The sequence below is a fragment of the Phoxinus phoxinus genome, assembly GCF_949152265.1.
Source record: "Phoxinus phoxinus genome assembly, chromosome: 2".
NCBI lineage: Eukaryota > Metazoa > Chordata > Actinopteri > Cypriniformes > Leuciscidae > Phoxinus > Phoxinus phoxinus.
In genome coordinates, this window is record NC_136877.1 from 53,925,834 (window position 1) to 53,948,333 (window position 22,500).

The 22,500-nt window shown below is 39.2% G+C and overlaps 1 protein-coding gene across 6 annotated transcripts in view; it reads right to left on the reverse strand.

The window, feature by feature from the left end:
• The window catches only part of nrxn2b (neurexin 2b), a 249,335-nt gene that overhangs the window by 36,271 nt on the left and 190,564 nt on the right, over positions 1 to 22,500 (reverse strand). For all 6 annotated transcript variants that reach the window (XM_079603466.1, XM_079603464.1, XM_079603465.1 and 3 more), the window contains 2 exons: positions 12,640 to 12,811; positions 3,302 to 3,391 (listed from right to left, as the gene is read on the reverse strand). In XM_079603466.1, the coding sequence (XP_079459592.1) occupies positions 3,302 to 3,391; positions 12,640 to 12,811 (262 nt within the window). The remainder of the gene's footprint in view (positions 1 to 3,301; positions 3,392 to 12,639; positions 12,812 to 22,500) is intronic.

Sequence of the window (22,500 nt, forward strand, 5' to 3'; positions counted from 1 at the left end):
CAGGTGAAAACTGTCGACAGATCCCCACACTCACCCAGCCGACTCATCACAGAACAGCAAGACTTCTGGGTAACACTTCACAACCAGGCTCATTAGTTAACATTAGTTGACTACAGTAGTTAGCATGCACTAATAATGAACTCCACTTATACAGCATTTATTAAACTTTGTTAATGTTAATTTCCACATTTACGAATAGTTGATGCACTGTGAACTAACATGAGCTGAGTGGTCCTCTGCTGCCATCTACTGGTTATAGAGCTGAGAGTTTGTTTTCCACCAGGCGACAGAAAGCCTACAGCATGGCTCATGTTCCATGTTATCTACCATGAAAATAATTAATGTAGATCTTCTTTAAAATATTAATTTTACTGCAAAAATGTAGAGTTAAAAAAAATTAAATACTAGTGTTTAAAACATTACGTGTTGAAAAACTATATTTAAAAAAAGTATTTTACCCACATATTGCCAGACATTTAGCTTTCATTTATTTTTATAACTAACGTAAAAAAAAATTACACAAATGTATTGCTCATGGTTCATGATTGTTAATACATTAATTCATGTTAACTAATGAATCTTATTGTAAAGTGTTTCCTTTTTCTAGAATGTTTTGTTTAAATATACAAATGATACATTATCTTATCATCACTAACTTGCATACATTTCCAGAGTATAAATATGAACACTGGATAGAGTCAAGTTCAAAATTCTTGTTTGATTTTGTTGAGATATTAGAGTTAAAGGTTTTTATAGAAGGGATTTTTGATTTCTCTTTTTATCACTCCATAAATAGGAAAATACTGTCAACAGACAGAAAAAAAAACATATTTTCTCCATGTTTTTAGGAACAAAATTTCATAAAAATCAGGTTGAATGATATATGAACAAACCCCTCAGTAAAAACCTTCAGAATATAGATATGAATGAAACTGTAAATTGTGGTGTATGTAAGTGTTACTGAAGTGGAGAAAAAACTGATTTATTGATATGTATTGTAATTGAAACGCAAATAGATAAAGTGCAATAAATAAACATTGAAATGTGTTCTTTCCACTAGTCTGAAAGAAGACAAGTTATGGAAGCAAAATATCAAAATGTACCAGTGCAAAAACAACAACAAATCCTTTAGTGTCTTGCCTTAATGAAACATTCTCCTGTAGGATTATAAGGATTGTTAAAGATTATACAGACAAAAACATTAATTCCGTTTCTAACGTCACTGATGGTTCATTCACAATAAGAGCAGGAATATGAATCAGTGATTTATTTCTATTTCATGTTGACAATCCTAAAACTCAATAGTCCAAACTGCATTGACAGACAAACATGAATCAACACATCGTTTATTCGCACACATTTATGTGTTAAAGGGACCGTATTCTCTCGGCAAACGTTCCAAAACAACAAGTAGAACGTTTACTCTTTCAATGGATCATCCACAAAAACTTTGACACAGAATAGTTTGAGTGTTTAACCCTCTGAGACTCATTCCAGCGCTGCATGCGGTTAGCTCTATTTAGACAGTTCGTCTGATGGAACTAATAATCCGTATTCTTCATCGGATCGGTCTTCATTCGGTTATGTGAGTTTAGAAACCGGTTTATGACTGAGGGCTTCAACTTTATCTAATCCAATGAGAACTACAACGAGAAGAACAGCGGTGGCCCTCAGGGTTTAGAAGAACGCTCGAGTCTTCGGTTAATTCTGCGCAAACCTTTACGTTTCCGTCAGTAAATCAGTTTCTTTAACCCTTTGAGTTGTCAGAGCGTCCTCTACACTGAAATACTTTAATAAACATCTGATCACATCAGTTTTACTGGTGTTGACCAGCACATCTACACCTCAACGCTCTCACTCTCAGCTTCTCCAGGATATCTCAATATAAACATGTCTTGATCCTGCAACTTTGCTTTACAAACGCATTGATTTGCATGTCACTTCTTAATACATATGATTTTAGTGCTGTTGTTCATCTTGTTTTCCAGCACTCATATCTAAACATTCTCAAATCAAGATACAATTACTTTAGATGCGAAATCAAAGCTGATAAGACGTCTTGTTTTCTGAGTAATTACTAAAAATGTGTTTATTATTGAAACAAGAACAAATATCTGCCAATGGGATCAGAAATATAAACGTGTTTTCCTTTTGAATGAAGTTTATTTTTGGCCCATTGGTATACGCGAGTAAATGCATATTGATTTAAGAATGTTCAGATATTTGTACTATAAAGCAAGATATACTGAGGAAGAACGGCACTCTTTTACAGTGTAAAACCACATGGCATGAGTTCATCAATCATACGCTGAAATTTCAAACAGTCCAAATTGACAAAGATATTTGTTACATTTCTACCAATTGCCATTTGCTTTTGGCTTGCTTAGTTGGGGACATTCAATTTAACATTTAATTTAATGTTCATCAATAATATTGATCTCCTGCATTGACAGCATTATATGAGACCTGAGCTGATCTGGACGATGACATCACGGTTCACTCCAGAGCGGCTATATATATAAATGAACTAAATTAATAACTTTTTTACAACAGAAATGAAGCATCACTGAACGTACTTAAGCTGGACTGTGACACTATTTTCTTCTGGAAACACACTTGGTTGCATTATTTTCCTGTTATCTCTGTAAAGCTGCTTTGAAACACTCTGTATTGTGAAAAGCGCTGTATAAATAAATGTGACTTAATTCTCGCATCCACAATATATCCATGCATCATTCCTGTTCCGACTGGTTAAAGCTAAAAGAATTAGATGCGATTTCTAATTTCTGCTCTCAAAATCAGGAAGTGAATTAATTTAGCACATGTGGGACAGGAAGTGAGGAGCTTCTGGACACAAAGGGTTAAAGTTGGAATAAATTTAGAGCGAGCGACGCCAGCGCGGATGAAACAGAAATAGAGTCCCTTTAACTCTGGAGGTGACCAGTGACCAGTGCTGGTGTTGGGGGTTAGGGAGGGTTATGTGGGGTTATTGGTGAGGTTAATACTCTGGAGAAGTGCAGTCCCATTGTCAGACACATGAACATCACACATCTGAGGATCGCAGCGCAACTCATTCGTCGCCAGTAGAAATCGTTAGCAAGAAACACTTCTTCGAATTCGACAGAGTAATTAAACACTGGTAATTTTGATGTCTCTACTCATATTTAGCCTGATTTTCCGCATGTGGAAATCGCTGTGCGCTGATGTTTTCCGCTGCGTCTCTGGGCGTGCACTTCATCAGAGATGTGTTTAGCGTGATTAGACAGATCGTTCATTAGTGGGGTTTGTGCTGTTTAATTACCTTTGTCGAGTAGCCATTCGTCAACTACCCGACCGAGTCGGTACGGGATTCTTTGCCTAGCAATAGCCAGCCGTTCATTATCAAAGTTCCCTTTGAAGAACAAACAAATTCAACAGGTTACAATCTGGAAGGTCAAAGGTTAAAGATTAGAGGTTAGAGAGAACGTTTAGCAGGTTATGAACTTTAAAATCAGATTTAACACCTTCAAGGCTTTAAACATCGTTTTCGAGGTTAGAAAGTGAACCAAGCTCTGGTTACCATATGTTTTAAACATGAGTTAAGCATATTTATGAGTCATTTTAGAGGTTGAATATTACTTATGGATAATTACAGTGCATTAAAGTGTCATGGTGAATGTGGACAAGCAACATCAAATCGTTGTGGTTCTCATTAAAAATGCATAAAGAACATTTTCATATCAGTCCTGGTGAACATCAAAACTGCAGGAAGATGTTTTCTGTTTCAGGTCAAATAACCGAAAGTTCTCGAGCGCATTGATTTAGTTTGATTTTCACCAACTAAACAGAAAACCATAAAAAAACATTTCTGTACCTGAAAAAAAAAAGAATTAAGGAAGCTTTTCCATTTTTGTTGCATTTCACTCAAGTACTAAAATAACAATAACGTAACCTGAAGTAAACAAAACTATATAGACATATTAAAAATCACATACTATTAAAAATAACAAGAACACAACCAATGCAAGTAGAAAATGTAAAAATGAAAACAAATTCAAAATATGAATACAAGCTATAATAGCAATGATCACACCAAACCTGTTTGATTTGTAGACACGGACACAGACACTGAGAATAAATCAGTGTGTCGCTGCAGGACCATCATTATGATTCATATATAAACACTTATTGTGAGAGAAGATCATACTGAGAATGTGAGAATCTGCTGGCATGACATCTCGTGTGTCTCTATGAGGGAGAGTTGGCGTTGTAGTGAACTCAGAGTTGTCAGTTCTTTAATTATCTATTATTATCTGTTTAATGAAGTCACTGCTAGCAGAGCGACTGACTCTTAATAACTCCTGCATCTCGACTGCAAATGATCGAATCAAAATCCCCTCATGCATCTGTACCCGCAGTGGCCATCAGTGTCCGTTTTATTAGCGAGATCACTCCTCCTGGTCATATATAAACATCAGCTTTATTAGCGAGATCACTCCTCCTGGTCATATATAAACATCAGCTTTATTAGCGAGATCACTCCTCCTGGTCATATATAAACATCAGCTTTATTAGCGAGATCACTCCTCCTGGTCATATATAATCATCAGCTTTATTAGCGAGATCACTCCTCCTGGTCATATATGAACACATCAGCTTTATTAGCGAGATCACTACTCCTGGTCATATATAATCATCAGCTTTATTAGCGAGATCACTCCTCCTGGTCATATATAATCATCAGCTTTATTAGCGAGATCACTCCTCCTGGTCATATATAAACATCAGCTTTATTAGCGAGATCACTCCTCCTGGTCATATATAAACATCAGCTTTATTAGCGAGATCACTCCTCCTGGTCATATATAAACATCAGCTTTATTAGCGAGATCACTACTCCTGGTCATATATAAACATCAGCTTTATTAGCGAGATCACTCCTCCTGGTCATATATAAACATCAGCTTTATTAGCGAGATCACTCCTCCTGGTCATATATAAACATCAGCTTTATTAGCGAGATCACTCCTCCTGGTCATATATAAACATCAGCTTTATTAGCGAGATCACTCCTCCTGGTCATATATAATCATCAGCTTTATTAGCGAGATCACTCCTCCTGGTCATATATAAACATCAGCTTTATTAGCGAGATCACTCCTCCTGGTCATATATAATCATCAGCTTTATTAGCGAGATCACTCCTCCTGGTCATATATAAACATCAGCTTTATTAGCGAGATAACTCCTCCTGGTCATATATAATCATCAGCTTTATTAGCGAGATCACTCCTCCTGGTCATATATAATCATCAGCTTTATTAGCGAGATCACTCCTCCTGGTCATATATAAACATCAGCTTTATTAGCGAGATAACTCCTCCTGGTCATATATAATCATCAGCTTTATTAGCGAGATCACTCCTCCTGGTCATATATAAACATCAGCTTTATTAGCGAGATCACTCCTCCTGGTCATATATAATCATCAGCTTTATTAGCGAGATCACTCCTCCTGGTCATATATAAACATCAGCTTTATTAGCGAGATCACTCCTCCTGGTCATATATAATCATCAGCTTTATTAGCGAGATCACTCCTCCTGGTCATATATAATCATCAGCTTTATTAGCGAGATCACTCCTCCTGGTCATATATAAACATCAGCTTTATTAGCGAGATCACTCCTCCTGGTCATATATAATCATCAGCTTTATTAGCGAGATCACTTCTCCTGGTCATATATAAACATCAGCTTTATTAGCGAGATCACTCCTCCTGGTCATATATAAACATCAGCTTTATTAGCGAGATCACTCCTCCTGGTCATATATAAACATCAGCTTTATTAGCGAGATCACTCCTCCTGGTCATATATAAACATCAGCTTTATTAGCGAGATCACTCCTCCTGGTCATATATAAACATCAGCTTTATTAGCGAGATCACTCCTCCTGGTCATATATAAACATCAGCTTTATTAGCGAGATAACTCTTCCTGGTCATATATAAACATCAGCTTTATTAGCGAGATCACTACTCCTGGTCATATATAAACATCAGCTTTATTACCGAGATCACTCCTCCTGGTCATATATAAACATCAGCTTTATTAGCGAGATAACTCTTCCTGGTCATATATAAACATCAGCTTTATTAGCGAGATCACTACTCCTGGTCATATATAAACATCAGCTTTATTAGCGAGATCACTCCTCCTGGTCATATATAATCATCAGCTTTATTAGCGAGATCACTCCTCCTGGTCATATATAATCATCAGCTTTATTAGCGAGATCACTCCTCCTGGTCATATATAAACATCAGCTTTATTAGCGAGATCACTCCTCATGGTCATATATAAACATCAGCTTTATTAGCGAGATCACTCCTCCTGGTCATATATAAACATCAGCTTTATTAGCGAGATCACTCATCCTGGTCATATATAATCATCAGCTTTATTAGCGAGATCACTCCTCCTGGTCATATATAAACATCAGCTTTATTAGCGAGATCACTCCTCCTGGTCATATATAATCATCAGCTTTATTAGCGAGATCACTCCTCCTGGTCATATATAAACATCAGCTTTATTAGCGAGATCACTCCTCCTGGTCATATATAAACATCAGCTTTATTAGCGAGATAACTCTTCCTGGTCATATATAAACATCAGCTTTATTAGCGAGATCACTACTCCTGGTCATATATAAACATCAGCTTTATTAGCGAGATCACTCCTCCTGGTCATATATAATCATCAGCTTTATTAGCGAGATCACTCCTCCTGGTCATATATAATCATCAGCTTTATTAGCGAGATCACTCCTCCTGGTCATATATAAACATCAGCTTTATTAGCGAGATCACTCCTCCTGGTCATATATAAACATCAGCTTTATTAGCGAGATAACTCCTCCTGGTCATATATAAACATCAGCTTTATTAGCGAGATCACTCCTCCTGGTCATATATAAACATCAGCTTTATTAGCGAGATCACTCCTCCTGGTCATATATAAACATCAGCTTTATTAGCGAGATCACTCCTCCTGGTCATATATAAACATCAGCTTTATTAGCGAGATCACTCCTCCTGGTCATATATAAACATCAGCTTTATTAGCGAGATCACTCCTCCTGGTCATATATGAACATCAGCTTTATTAGCGAGATCACTCCTCCTGGTCATATATAAACATCAGCTTTATTAGCGAGATCACTCCTCCTGGTCATATATAAACATCAGCTTTATTAGCGAGATCACTCCTCCTGGTCATATATAAACATCAGTTTTATTAGCGAGATCACTCCTCCTGGTCATATATAAACATCAGCTTTATTAGCGAGATCACTCCTCCTGGTCATATATAAACATCAGCTTTATTAGCGAGATCACTCCTCCTGGTCATATATAAACATCAGCTTTATTAGCGAGATCACTCCTCCTGGTCATATATAAACATCAGCTTTATTAGCGAGATCACTCCTCCTGGTCATATATAATCATCAGCTTTATTAGCGAGATCACTCCTCCTGGTCATATATAAACATCAGCTTTATTAGCGAGATCACTCCTCCTGGTCATATATAAACATCAGTTTTATTAGCGAGATCACTCCTCCTGGTCATATATAAACATCAGCTTTATTAGTGAGATCACTCCTCCTGGTCATATATAAACATCAGCTTTATTAGTGAGATCACTCCTCCTGGTCATATATAAACATCAGCTTTATTAGCGAGATAACTCCTCCTGGTCATATATAATCATCAGCTTTATTAGCGAGATCACTCCTCCTGGTCATATATAAACATCAGCTTTATTAGCGAGATCACTCCTCCTGGTCATATATAAACATCAGTTTTATTAGCGAGATCACTCCTCCTGGTCATATATAAACATCAGTTTTATTAGCGAGATCACTCCTCCTGGTCATATATAAACATCAGTTTTATTAGCGAGATCACTCCTCCTGGTCATATATAAACATCAGCTTTATTAGCGAGATCACTCCTCCTTGTCATATATAATCATCAGCTTTATTAGCGAGATCACTCCTCCTGGTCATATATAATCATCAGCTTTATTAGCGAGATCACTCCTCCTGGTCATATATAAACATCAGCTTTATTAGCGAGATCACTCCTCCTGGTCATATATAAACATCAGCTTTATTAGCGAGATCACTTCTCCTGGTCATATATAAACACATCCAGCTTTATTAGCGAGATCACTCCTCCTGGTCATATATAAACATCAGCTTTATTAGCGAGATAACTCCTCCTGGTCATATATAATCATCAGCTTTATTAGCGAGATCACTCCTCCTGGTCATATATGAACATCAGCTTTATTAGCGAGATCACTCCTCCTGGTCATATATGAACATCAGCTTTATTAGTGAGATCACTCCTCCTGGTCATATATAAACATCAGCTTTATTAGCGAGATCACTCCTCCTGGTCATATATGAACATCAGCTTTATTAGCGAGATCACTCCTCCTGGTCATATATAAACATCAGCTTTATTAGCGAGATCACTCCTCCTGGTCATATATAAACATCAGCTTTATTAGCGAGATCACTCCTCCTGGTCATATATGAACATCAGCTTTATTAGCGAGATCACTCCTCCTGGTCATATATAAACATCAGCTTTATTAGCGAGATCACTCCTCCTGGTCATATATAATCATCAGCTTTATTAGCGAGATCACTCCTCCTGGTCATATATAAACATCAGCTTTATTAGCGAGATCACTCCTCCTGGTCATATATGAACATCAGCTTTATTAGCGAGATCACTCCTCCTGGTCATATATAAACATCAGCTTTATTAGCGAGATCACTCCTCCTGGTCATATATAAACATCAGCTTTATTAGCGAGATCACTCCTCCTGGTCATATATGAACATCAGCTTTATTAGCGAGATCACTCCTCCTGGTCATATATAATCATCAGCTTTATTAGCGAGATCACTCCTCCTGGTCATATATGAACATCAGCTTTATTAGCGAGATCACTCCTCCTGGTCATATATAAACATCAGCTTTATTAGCGAGATCACTCCTCCTGGTCATATATAATCATCAGCTTTATTAGCGAGATCACTCCTCCTGGTCATATATAATCATCAGCTTTATTAGCGAGATCACTCCTCCTGGTCATATATAATCATCAGCTTTATTAGCGAGATCACTCCTCCTGGTCATATATAATCATCAGCTTTATTAGCGAGATCACTCCTCCTGGTCATATATGAACACATCCAGCTTTATTAGCGAGATCACTCCTCCTGGTCATATATAAACATCAGCTTTATTAGCGAGATCACTCCTCCTGGTCATATATAAACATCAGCTTTATTAGCGAGATCACTCCTCCTGGTCATATATAATCATCAGCTTTATTAGCGAGATCACTCCTCCTGGTCATATATGAACACATCCAGCTTTATTAGCGAGATCAGTTGATTACAAGAGGGCAAATTCCCCTCTATAAATTCTTTTGACTCTAATATCTCAACACAATCAAGCAATCATTTTTGAATCTGGCTTTATTTAATGTTCATATTTATATTATTGAAATGTATGCTAATTAGTGCATTTAATGCATAGAATGATTTTAAATATAACTTTTCAGAAAACTTGTAATAGAAAATGTAATGGCCTGGTATTAATTAACTGGTTAAGTATGGTGATATCTACAGTATTCGTTAATGAAATTACCCCGTTCACCTGTAGTGTCCTGTCATAATTACATGTAAAGTTCTTTTACTTTCACTCTAGTATGTTTTTAGATAGATATTTTTAATCGAGTAAGTAATTCACACAGTATCCATACTTCCACTTCCACAATACAATTTATTTGCACTTGTCTAATTTTTGAGTATTTTACACCTCTGGTTTTTTTTACATTTGAGATCAGTGCGAGACTGTGTGTGTGTGTGTGTGTGTGTGTGTGTGTGTGTGTGTGTGTGTGTGTGTGTGTGTGTGTGAGATGAAAACAGCCCTCACAACATTTATATAAACACATCAGATGCTGTCTCATTCTCTCGTTTCACACAAGTCTTATCTTGGAAAGTGACATCTTTATCTGTGTGTCACTTCACACACACAGCAGCTCGTCTATGTGCTTCTGGAGACGCAGGATTCACACACACACACACACACACACACGCACACACAGCAGCTCGTCTCTGTGCTTCTGGAGACGCAGGATTCACACACACACACACACACACACACACACACACACACACACACACACACACACACACACACACACACACACACACACACACACACACACACACACACACACACACACACACACACACACACACGCACACACACACACACACACACACACACAGCAGCTCGTCTCTGTGCTTCTGGAGACGCAGGATTCACACACACACACACACACACACACACACACACACACACACACACACACACACACACACACACACACACACACACACACACACACACACACAACAATAATTAATAAAGTCTCCTTAAATATGGACTCATTCTGAGAGACCTTAGAAAGGAAATTTCAAGTATTTACAGTAATTCTGACATGATGTGAATGAGGCATTAGAGAAGCGATGGATGGTCTCGGTTCAGTCCGCTTCTCTTTATAATCAACACACACTGAACTCACGATGAAAGTCAATCTCACCCCTCAAATATCAACTCCGTCTACAGAGCAATAATAAAATTAAAAATAAATAATTAAACTTAATTTAATTTATTTTACATTTTATTTTATTTTGATGAGAGATTAAATAAAATCTCTCTTCCACTTTGTTTGCTGTCAGTCACAATCAATACAAAAATTCTTCAAATGTAAACAATAAAAAGTAAGACACAAAACCTCCACACTGGATGTAAACTGGCCGTTATGAGCGGTTTCACATGACAAGTCCTGTGATCACACTAACATGTGCTAACTGTTCACATCATGACAGAATTACAGTGATGACATGCATTTATCCTCAAGCTCCAGATCTGTGGTTTCCACGTCCGACTTCACCGTTTCTCAGACGTGATCAATAACACACTCATTAATGCCCTTCAGCAGGACTCCACTTCTAACCCAGTTCACGCTCACTTCCCTCCAGAACCCGTTGCTATGGCGACGGCTCCGAGACTCGGATCAATCCCGGACGGGGTTCAGATTCTGCTCAGCATTCTACCCACAATTCCACTGCGCTAACTGGGTCACGGGGTATTTATATTCCTCCGGTCTCCGCGTCACACTGCGGGAGGAGCCCAGCGTCATTAGCATGCGCACACTCCTCATGTCAGTCTTTATGACTCCAGTATATATTCATATTCAGCTGTATATTAGAGAGGATCATGGGCGAGTTTAATGCGGTGACACTCCACACCAATCAAAGACACACAGTTCATCAGCAGAGATCGATCATATAACCTGCTGTTCAACAGCTTTACAGATGAATCATATTCATATCATAACTGGTGAACTTTACACAGTTATTGAACTAAACTTATGAATAACTGAACCTTCAATATCTGGCAAGATCCAACAATAGACATTTTTGAGTCTCAGTTGAAAACTTAGTCAAGGGTATTCTGTTAATTGAAGTAATAACTTATTTTTATTTAGTTTTTTATTTTCTCTCTACACTGATCTCACGATACAGTTGTGTGAGGGTGTGTGTGTCTAACAGTGTGTGTCATGCCTTCATTTGCTAGACTTGGTCAATATTTCATATATGTAAGTTTTTAACTATTACTGTGGCAATAACATTGCTATAAATGTGCTATATATATATAAAACGAAAGGATTGTAATGTCCGCAACACTGCTACTAACTCCCATATTTAATAAAATTGCAACGTTTCGACCCTACTGGGTCTTCTTCAGGCAAATGATAAACCACATGTGATACAGAGATATATAGGCCTTACAATCAACTGACCCACCCTGTGATTACAATTAGCTTGATTGGGTCTGAACAAGCCTAATAACCCCACTAATTACTTAATTAAGAGAACACTTACATGGAAACAACAAGCAACATACACAGGAAACAATTCCATATATATATATACACAAGTTAACCCCAATATAATTTTATGAAGAAAAAAAGAAAAGAAAAAAAGAAAAAAAGAAAAAAACCCACATATACATATAACTTACTTGAATGTAGTCAAAAACAGTTAATTACCTACAAATATATATCTATATATCTATATATATATATACATACAAGTTGAAGTTGAACTGAATTGATATAACAATGTAGCCTGACACCAGATGTAGTTGTTCATTCCAAAGGGGCGTCACCAACGGACGTCACTCAAATAAAAGACCAATCAGAGCGATCGTCATCGCGTAAAGCCCGCCTCAACGTTTGTGATTGGTGCCTCGATTTGAAAAAATTGGAAAAGTTTGCATCACTGCTTCTGTAATTATTCTGTTTATTACTATACAGTGTAAATCTGCACTGTATAAAGCGCTTTACAAATAAAGCTTGACGGATCCACAGACAGGTTTGGTGTGATAGATTGAAGCCTTCAAATGTTTAACAGTTTATGACCATCATTTTACACAAAAAACATCTTCCTCAATGCCAGTGTGTGTGTGTGTGTGTGTGTGTGTGTGTGTGTTCACCTGAAGGGAAGCGCTCGATCACGGGCAGATTGTCCACCTGTAGTGTAGCGTTCCCGCCGCTGCGAGTGAATCGCACCACATGATACTTCCCGTCGCTGACCATCACGCCGGCCTCCTCGATGACGATATCATCCGTCCCCACGTTAAAGATCACGCCGACCTTCCCACGCTCCTGACAGAGAGAGAGAGAGAGAGAGAGGGTCAGCATGAAGCATGTGGTTTTACACCCAGAAATCATCTCTTCATCCTGATAGTAGTGACTGATGCTCATTCATCACTGGTTTCTTCTACTATTTTCCATTTTCTGATGCTCATTAGCAAACTAATCCAAACTCCGTTTCCTCTCAAAATCACAGACACAGTTGATTCATCTGCCCCGCCCCCATCTGCTATTGGTCAGTCAAACTGATAATCCCGCCCCCATCTGCTATTGGTCAGTCAAACTGATAATCCCGCCCCCATCTGCTATTGGTCAGTCAAACTGATAATCCCGCCCCCATCTGCTATTGGTCAGTCAAACTGATAGTCCCGCCCCCAACATGCCGCCCAGCCACAGCAAGTCAAAGAAAGTAGGTTTGCCGTCATGTGTGTGTGTTTGGATTATTCTTTGTGATAGTTGCATGTTTTAAACAGCATATTCAATTTGACTCCTAACAGTGAAATAAAGTAATAAAATATATGTTCCCTTTCGTGGGAACTCCCGCTTTGGGATGGTGTGATGGTGTCTGAAGCAAGTGTGTCCCTGAATGAATGAATGAGGCATTTATATAGCGCTTTCATATGTACTGCTGTACACAAGGGTGATATGCTGCCGGCCACTGGTCCGATGGCGAGACGGAACGTCACATAGTTATATGGTTATGGGGCGATGCCTAGAGTTGACCAGATGCTCGCGTGTTATATTTCCCCCCGTTTTGAATAAGAAACAATATCAAGTCTATAAAACTTGTCAAAACTCATATACACACACCCGGACATTTGACTGCTGTTACGTCCAAGGACATATTCAAACTGTTATTGTTGTTTATACAAGGAGTGTTGTATTTGCTTTCTTGAGTGTTGTTGGAGTGTATGTTTCTTTCTCTTTCTCTGTCTTTCTCTCTCCCTGTATTTGCTTTCTTGATTACTACCACCTGTACTCATTCATCGATCTGAGCGCTGGCCACGCGCTGATTGGTGCGTGTCTTGAGGATTTCTCTATAAAGCACTTCGTAAGATCAAGATCACGCGGGGATGTCTCCACGCCTTGGTTATATGGAGGAAACCTTGGTTCCTATTCCAGGGTCCAGTGTTTTACAGCTCTTTTGTCTGTAGAGGAGTCATCATCTTTTGTGGCATATAAACTGCCAGGAGATTATGGTGGTCTTCATGGCCCTTAATCACTTTCTCCCACACCTGAGGGGTCATCATGTGCTTGTCCGTACAGACAACACATCAGTGGTCTCTTACATAAATAATCAGGGGGGGTTGCGTTCACGTCAACTATGCAAACTGGCGCTCCAGATCCTCCTGTGGTCCCTAGGGAAGATACTCTCCCTGAGGGCAGTGTATATCCTGGGGTGCCAGAATATAAGAGCAGACTTCCTGTCGAGGCAGGAGCTGAGGCCAGGGGATTGGAGACTCCACTCCGAGGTGGTGGAGCATGCAGTATATAGGAGATTTACAGCCAAGCAGAAGTGGATCTATTTGCGTCTCAGGACACAACGCACTGTCCACTTTGGTTCTCCCTCACACAACCAGCCCTGGGGTTGGATGTTGTGGTATAGACATGGCCAAGGCTACGTCTGGTCCCCCGATTGCTCTCCTCCCAGTAGTTCCGCCAGGACGGGGATATGTCTATTGCTAGTAGCACCGTATAGTAGCACCGTATTGGCCGAGCCGACTGGTTCTCGGACTAGTATCCCTCCTCAATGGCTCTCCTTTGGAGATTCCGTTCAGAAGGGACCTTCCCCCCCGCCCAGAGATTTGGATCCTGTGGGTTTGGCCTCTGAGGGGGCCCAGCTCATAGACTCTGGTCTCTTAACCGAGGTTCTAGAGACCATACTTCACTCCAGAGTTCCGTCTACGAGGAAACTTTACGCCCTGAAGTGGAAAGAACAGAATGCGACAGTGGGATCCAGTTAACTGTCCGGTTGGTTCAGTGCTAGAGTTTTCAGGAGGGCTATCCCCTTCTACATTAAAAGTATACGTGGAGGCCATAGCGGCTTACCTTGTCCCTTTGGATGGTGCATCTTTGGGGAGGATCCCTCTAATAACACGTTTATTAGGCTGAGGACTGCAATTCGTACCAGGGTTCCTGCCTGGGAATTGGCTATTGTTTTAGAAGGCTTATCTACAGCTCCCTTCAAACCCCTTAATACGGTTTCAGAAAAGTTTCTGATTTTAAAAACATTCTTCTTTTTAGCCATTTTCTTCTCTTAAAAGAGTAGGAGATCTTTAGGCCTTATCGATATTGAGTTCTTATCTAGTTCTCTTAAAAGAGTAGGAGATCTTCTGGTCTTATCAGTATTGAGTTCTTATCTAGTTCTCTTAAAAAGAGTAGGAGATCTTCAGGTCTTATCGGTATTGAGTTCTTATCTAGTTCTCTTAAAAAGAGTAGGAGATCTTCAGGTCTTATCGGTATTGAGTTCTTATCTAGTTCTCTTAAAAAGAGTAGGAGATCTTCAGGTCTTATCGGTATTGAGTTCTTATCTAGTTCTCTTAAAAGAGTAGGAGATCTTCAGGTCTTATCTATATTGAGTTCTTATCTAGTTCTCTTAAAAGAGTAGGAGATCTTCAGGCCTTATCGGTATTGAGTTCTTATCTAGTTCTCTTAAAAGAGTAGGAGATCTTCAGGCCTTATCGGTATCGAGTTATTATCTAGTTCTCTTAAAAGAGTAGGAGATCTTCAGGCCTTATCGGTATTGAGTTCTTATCTAGTTCTCTTAAAAAGAGTAGGAGATCTTCAGGTCTTATCGGTATTGAGTTCTTATCTAGTTCTCTTAAAAAGAATAGGAGATCTTCAGGTCTTATCGGTATTGAGTTCTTATCTAGTTCTCTTAAAAGAGTAGGAGATCTTCAGGTCTTATCTGTATTGAGTTCTTATCTAGTTCTCTTAAAAGAGTAGGAGATCTTCAGGCCTTATCGGTATTGAGTTCTTATCTAGTTCTCTTAAAAGAGTAGGAGATCTTCAGGCCTTATCGGTATCGAGTTATTATCTAGTTCTCTTAAAAGAGTAGGAGATCTTCAGGCCTTATCGGTATTGAGTTCTTATCTAGTTCTCTTAAAAGAGTAGGAGATCTTCAGGTCTTATCGGTATTGAGTTCTTATCTAGTTCTCCTAAAAGAGTAGGAGATCTTCAGGCCTTAATGGTGTCCTCCACACGTCTTGAGTTCGCACCTGGGACGGTCAAGGCATTTCTTTACCCTAAACCGGGCTATGTCCTTAAGGTGCCGACCAACGGCCTATCGTTTTGCAAGCCTTCTGCCCTCCTCCGTTCAGAGATCAGGACCAGGAAAAGCTGTCCAGTAAGAGCGCTGGATACATGTGTCCACTGATCAGCAGTTTGTCTGCTTTGGGTCACCTAAGAAAGGTCTTCCTACTTCATAGCAAACGGTCAGCAAGAGGATAGTTGAGGCTATCAAGAAAAGTACCATGTTTTTAAACACCGCAAACTCGAATGCAACCCAATAGCTCCATTCAGCATCATGTAAATGTTTGATCTGTGTGTGTGTGTGTGTGTGTGTGTGTGTGTGTGTGTGTGTGTGTGTGTGTGTGTGTGTGTGTGTGTGTGACTGTGAGTCTGAGAGTGAAGAAAAACCGGAAATCAAGATGAATGACTAAACGGTTCAGGCACGTGAATCAAAGGAAGCTATTCCCTGAAGCAAGAGCGAAGAGTGTTGTGGACACGTTACGTCATGCCGTGTTCATTCCAGCCCTTCTGAGATTAACTTGTTTATTTATGTGACAAATATATGAATTCATACACACAAAACAGCAACAGCCAAATGTGTTTCTGTGACAAATGTGCGGTCCGTGAACACGATCTAAAAATAATTGTCCTTGTTGTTCCTCAAAACACAATATCCTTAAAGCAAGAAACATTTACCTGAGAAATGAAAGTGCATGAGATATTAAGACTGCTTAAAATGTGAAAAACATGCAACAAATCAAGATAAAGGTTCTTCCTCTGTGTTTCTTTCACGAGTTCACACTTGCATGTAATTAAATAGATCTGCGTATCTGGCGTGCTGTGCGAGATCGCCCCCTGAGGTTGGGATAGGAACAGTCGGAAGTGAGCAGATGTGGTGGAGGAACTGAGCCTGCTGTATATATGCCTCCTGATGCTGATTAAAGCAACGAGCTCCTCCCATGTTAATTAGGTTAATTATCTGAACATGCTCCTCCCGAGCGTTGTTAATAAAACATCGTGTCTTGTTTTCCAGCACAAATATCTAAACATTCTTAAAGCAAGACACATTTATTGGAGAAGCAAAATGACATGTTTATGATTAAAATAATAACAAATATCTGCCGGTGAGGTAAAAAAAACACGCTTTATTCAAAACAAGTTTATTGCACTAGCAGATATTTGTAGGAAGAAAAAAAACCTGCTTCATTTTGAAAAAAAGTATTAATAGATGATGAGAAAAATGAGAAAAGTGATATTGTGGAAAACACTGTAATCTCTCTCTCTCTCTCTCTCTCTCTCTCTCTCTCTCTCTCTCACACACACACACACACACACACACACACACACACTCTCTCTCTCTCTCTCTCTCTCTCTCTCTCTCACACACACACACACTCTCTCTCTCTCTCTCTCTCTCTCTCACACACACACACACACTCCCTCTCTCTCTCTCTCTCTCACACACACACACACACACACACACACACACACACACACACACACACACACACACTCCCCCTCTCTCTCTCTCTCTCTCTCTCTCTCTCTCTCTCTCTCTGCGCATGCGTGAGCGTGAGTGTTTGGTCGAGTGAGTGGAGTGTGACTTGGAGAGTGGTTGCGGTTTTTTCCTTTCATCTAAAGGTCTGTCAGTTTTAAATGTTTTTTCCTCTCACGGATTTCACATCATTTTTCTCTGTGTACTGTTACAAAGCATTGAAACTAGTTCTAGCGGTTTCGTGGGTCATGTCGGACAGCTTTTAGCTGCGGCTACGACGATGACGGAGAGGGCTGGTTTTGAGCAGCTCACGCGCCGACACGGGCTGAAGGTCCCGGTCGGCGCTGAGTGCTCGGTCGAGGACACTGTTTTAGCGGTGGGAGAGGTGGTGGGTCACGAGAGTATCCGATCTGCTTCTAGAATGAACGGAGCTGTTGTTTTGTTCTTGGACAAAGTTGAAAAAGTTAATGACATCGTGGAAAGTGGTATAGTTCTTAACGATCGTTTCGTTAAGATTTTTCCACTAGTTAATCCTGCAAGGAAAGTATTGTTATCCAATGTGCCTCCGTTCATAAGTGATGAAGCATTGCAACGCGAACTGTCTAGATACGGACAGCTCGCGTCTGCAATTAAAAAAATTCCGATGGGTTGCAAGTCTCCCCTGTTGAAACATGTGGTTTCTTTCCGTCGGTTTGTTTACATGATTTTAAAAACGGATATTGAGGAAATAAATGTTGTTTTTAAATTCAAAGTTGAGGGTTTTGATTATGTCATTTTTGCTACAACTGAAAACATGAAGTGCTTTGGATGTGGAAAAGAAGGGCATTTAGCACGTGCTTGCCCTGAAAAAGGCAGTGTGGTAAACACTGCAGTTGAAAATCCCCTTCAAAACCATGGAATGAATGTGGAAAAAGATAGGCAAGCTGATATGGCAGAAACAAATGTAAATGTTGAGAAGGAGGACAGTGGAAGTAAGGGGTGTGAAAAGGGAAACCTAAGAAGTGATGAGACACTGGATATTGAGATTGATGAGGTAGAGAATGGAATCTTTAATGAAGAGGAGAACATTTTTAAAGTTCCAGCAGTGAAAAGAAAATCTAATTCTTGTGAAGCAGCTGAAAAGTTTAAGAAAAAGATGCAAGATGAGAACAATACGCATATGTCTGATGTATCTGATTCAGGAAGTGAGCAAGAGGGGTCTGAGGCCTCTGTAGAAGATCATCTGAGTCAAGATCGCAGTGGCTATGGTTTAGAGCGAATGAAGAAGTTCTTACAAAGTACAAAAGGCATGAGAAATGTTGAAGTGATAGATTTTTTTCCTGACCTCTCTCTCTTTTTGGACTCAGCAAAAAATCTAATGAAACACAAAGGCGATGAGTGTTTGTCGAATACAGAGGTGTATCGATTAAAGAAACTTGTGCAAAAAGTGCGCACCCAGACAACGCAGAATGAGTCACAAGAATAATGCAATATGTTGTTGTTTGGTTATAGTGCTGCTCTCTTCCCTCATAATGAGCACTTTTAAAATCGCCTCCCTGAATGTTAATGGGATGAGGGATGCAAAAAAACGGATGCAGCTCTATGACTTAATCAAACTTAAAAATATAGACATTATGTTTTTACAAGAGACTCATAGTACAAAAGAAAATGAAGTAGAATGGCTGAAGGATTGGGAAGGAAAGATCTTCTTTAGTCATAAGACTTCTCTTAGTTGTGGGGTAGCAGTTTTGTTTTCAAAACATTTTCTGCCAATGTCTTGTGATAGTTTTGAAATAATAGAAGGTAGAGTTATTAAGCTAATAGCCAGGTTTGAAAATATCACAATGGAATTGATTAATGTCTATGCGCCTGTTAAACCTATTGAAAGAATGTTATTTTTGGAAACATTGGGTGAAAGTATCAAACAGTGTGATATGGAGAATATTTTTATACTTGCTGGTGATTTTAATTGCACGTGTTATGATATTGACAGAAATCATATTGAACCACATATGGCTTCGAGACGTAAATTGTCAAATATCATTAAAACCCACCAACTTTGTGATGTTTGGAGGAATTTTCATTTTAAAGATAGGCAATACACTTGGGCTCATGTAAAAGACAATTGTGTTTCTTTAGCACGATTGGATTACTTTTATTGTCTTAAACATCAAGTACAGTGTTTTAAATCTTGCTCTATTTGCCCTGTTGGTTTTTCTGACCACTCAATGGTGGAAGCTAGCGTGTTCATTAAATCTATTAAGCAAAAGAGTGCATATTGGCATTTTAATAATGCTTTAATTGAGGATGCTGTTTTTGAACAATGTTTACTTTTTTTTTGGATGGGATGGAGAAGCCAAAAGACTAATTTCACTTCAATACAACAATGGTGGGATATTGGGAAATTGAAGATAGAAAAACTATGTAATCAGTATACTTCTAATGTCACAGGGGACACTCTTCAAAATATTAGGAGTTTGGAAATGGATATTTTGGAGCTCCAAGGGTTGTGTGGAGCTCATGGAGATCCAGGCCAGATTCAGACTCTTAAAGATAAAAAAGTTGAACTAGCTGATCTGTTGGACACTAGAGCTCAAGGGGCTTTAGTTAGGTCCAGATTTCAGAGTATTTCTGAAATGGATGCCCCGTCCAGATTCTTCTTTAGTCTGGAAAAGAAAAATGGCCAAAAAAAGAGCATTCAATGTTTACGGTCTGTGGATGGGAAAGATCTGACTGGGGACTCTGACATTCGGAAAAGGGCTGTTAGCTTCTATAGGGAGCTGTATGCCTGTGAATGTAGAGAGGACCAGTCAACGAATCACCTCCTTGCAGGTCTTCCACAGATGACTGAGGAGTCGTGTGCTGGGCTGGTGCATCTTTTGACAGCAGATGAACTTTTTAAGGCACTGCAAAGCATGAAAAATGGCAAAGCACCAGGTCTAGATGGGCTGCCTGTGGAATTTTATAAGGCATACTGGTACTTCCTGGGAGAAGACTTGCTTGCAGTGTTAAGTAGCAGTCTGTCTGAAGGGCGACTGCCAATAAGCTGCAGGAGAGCAGTCTTAACTTTACTTCCGAAGAAAGGTGACCTCAAAGAGGTTAAGAATTGGAGACCAGTGTCTTTGTTATGCACCGATTACAAGATTCTGTCAAAAACTTTGGCCAACAGACTGAGGGAGGTATTGGGGCAGGTCATCCATGTAGATCAGTCTTATTGTGTACCCAACAGATCAATAGTGGACAACATATCTTTGATTCGAGATGTGTTGGAAGTCTCTAGACTCTTAAATCAAAAGGTCGGTCTGATTTCTATAGACCAGGAAAAGGCGTTTGACCGGGTGGAACATCAGTTTTTATGGCATACTCTTAAGGCATTTGGTTTCCCACCTGAGTTTATTGCTATGATTAAAGTGCTCTATTGTGACATTGAAAGTATATTGAAAGTCAATGGTGGCTTAGGTAGTCCTTTTAAAATTCAAAGAGGTATAAGACAAGGTTGTGCCCTATCGGGTATGCTGTATTCAATAGCTTTAGAACCAATGCTAAATAAAATCAGAGCAGGTTAGATGGTTTTAATTGTGAAAATCTCTTTCCACCGATCAAACTGTCAGCATATGCTGATGATATAATGGTTTTGATTAGTGGGCAAAATGATATTGATAAGCTAGTTAATATTGTTAATGGGTATGGGAAATTTTCCTCTGCAAAAGTGAATTGGGCCAAAAGTGCAGCGTATTTGGTTGGGGAATGGAAAGAGGAAAACTGTTTTTGCCAGGTGGAATGAGCTGGTCACAGTCTGGTTTAAAATACCTTGGAATCTTCCTAGGCGATAAATCAACTAATAAGAAAAATTGGGAGAATGTGTGTGAAAATGTTGAAGGAAGATTAGAAAGGTGGAAGTGGATATTGCCTAAAATGTCATTTAGGGGAAGGGCTCTGATCATTAACAATCTGGTAGGCCTCCTCGTTATGGCACAAATTATCTGTTTCTGAGCCTCCTGTTGGGTTCTTGAAAAAATACAAGTCAAAATGACAAACTTTTTTTGGGATAAATTGCATTGGGTGCCTAGGGCTGTGTTGTATCTTCCGAAGGAAGAAGGTGGTCAAGGTGTTGTAGACCTCAAGAGTAGAAAAGCAACCTTTAGGCTGCAATTTGTTCAGAGATTCTTATATAAATCAAACGTACTGTGGGCTGGGTTAACCTCTTGCCTTTTAGGTAAGGTTGGTGAGTGGGGTTTTGGGAAAAATATTTTTTGGACTGACTGCACTAAATTTGATCTGAGATTTATTTCTCCTTTTTATGAAAGTGTGAGAAAAGCTTGGTGTGTGGTACAAATAAAAAGATCCTTGCCCTACAAGTCTTTGCAATGGTTTTTAGAAGAACCTCTGATTAATGGTGCACGTTTTGGATTTATGTGACGATACAACACCGTGGTTAAAACAGATTTTGACAAATGCTAAGATTGTGAAAATGAAGAGCCTAATGGAAGTGGCTGGAAAGACTTTTGGACAATACCAATGCGTTTGCACAGAAACTGGGCATAAGATCAACAAGGACAATTCATTTTTTGCTGAAAAAATTTCGAGAGACAAGGAGTAAAGAAGATTGGACTTTTTTATCATTACCAACTGTCCCAAATGAAATGGATCGCTTTCCAAGTATGGTTATACCTAAGACTGTTTTAGAAATGGAGAATTTTTCAGTCACCTCAATTTTAAGAGATATTGTTTTTGATACAATGGGGGCAAGATTTTATATCAAGTGTGTGTACGAGTGATAAATAAAGAAAAATTACAACGTGTGGATACGCCATGGAGAAACCACCTAATGGTTTGAGGATGGTTTTAAGCCTGTTTGGGGTTTAATTTACAAGCCACCATTGACTAAAAAAGTTGGAGATCTGCAGTGGCGAGTACTACATGGCATTGTTGCAGTCAATGCTTTTATTTCAATTTTGAACCCAACTGTGCAAGATAAATGCCCTTTTTGTACTGA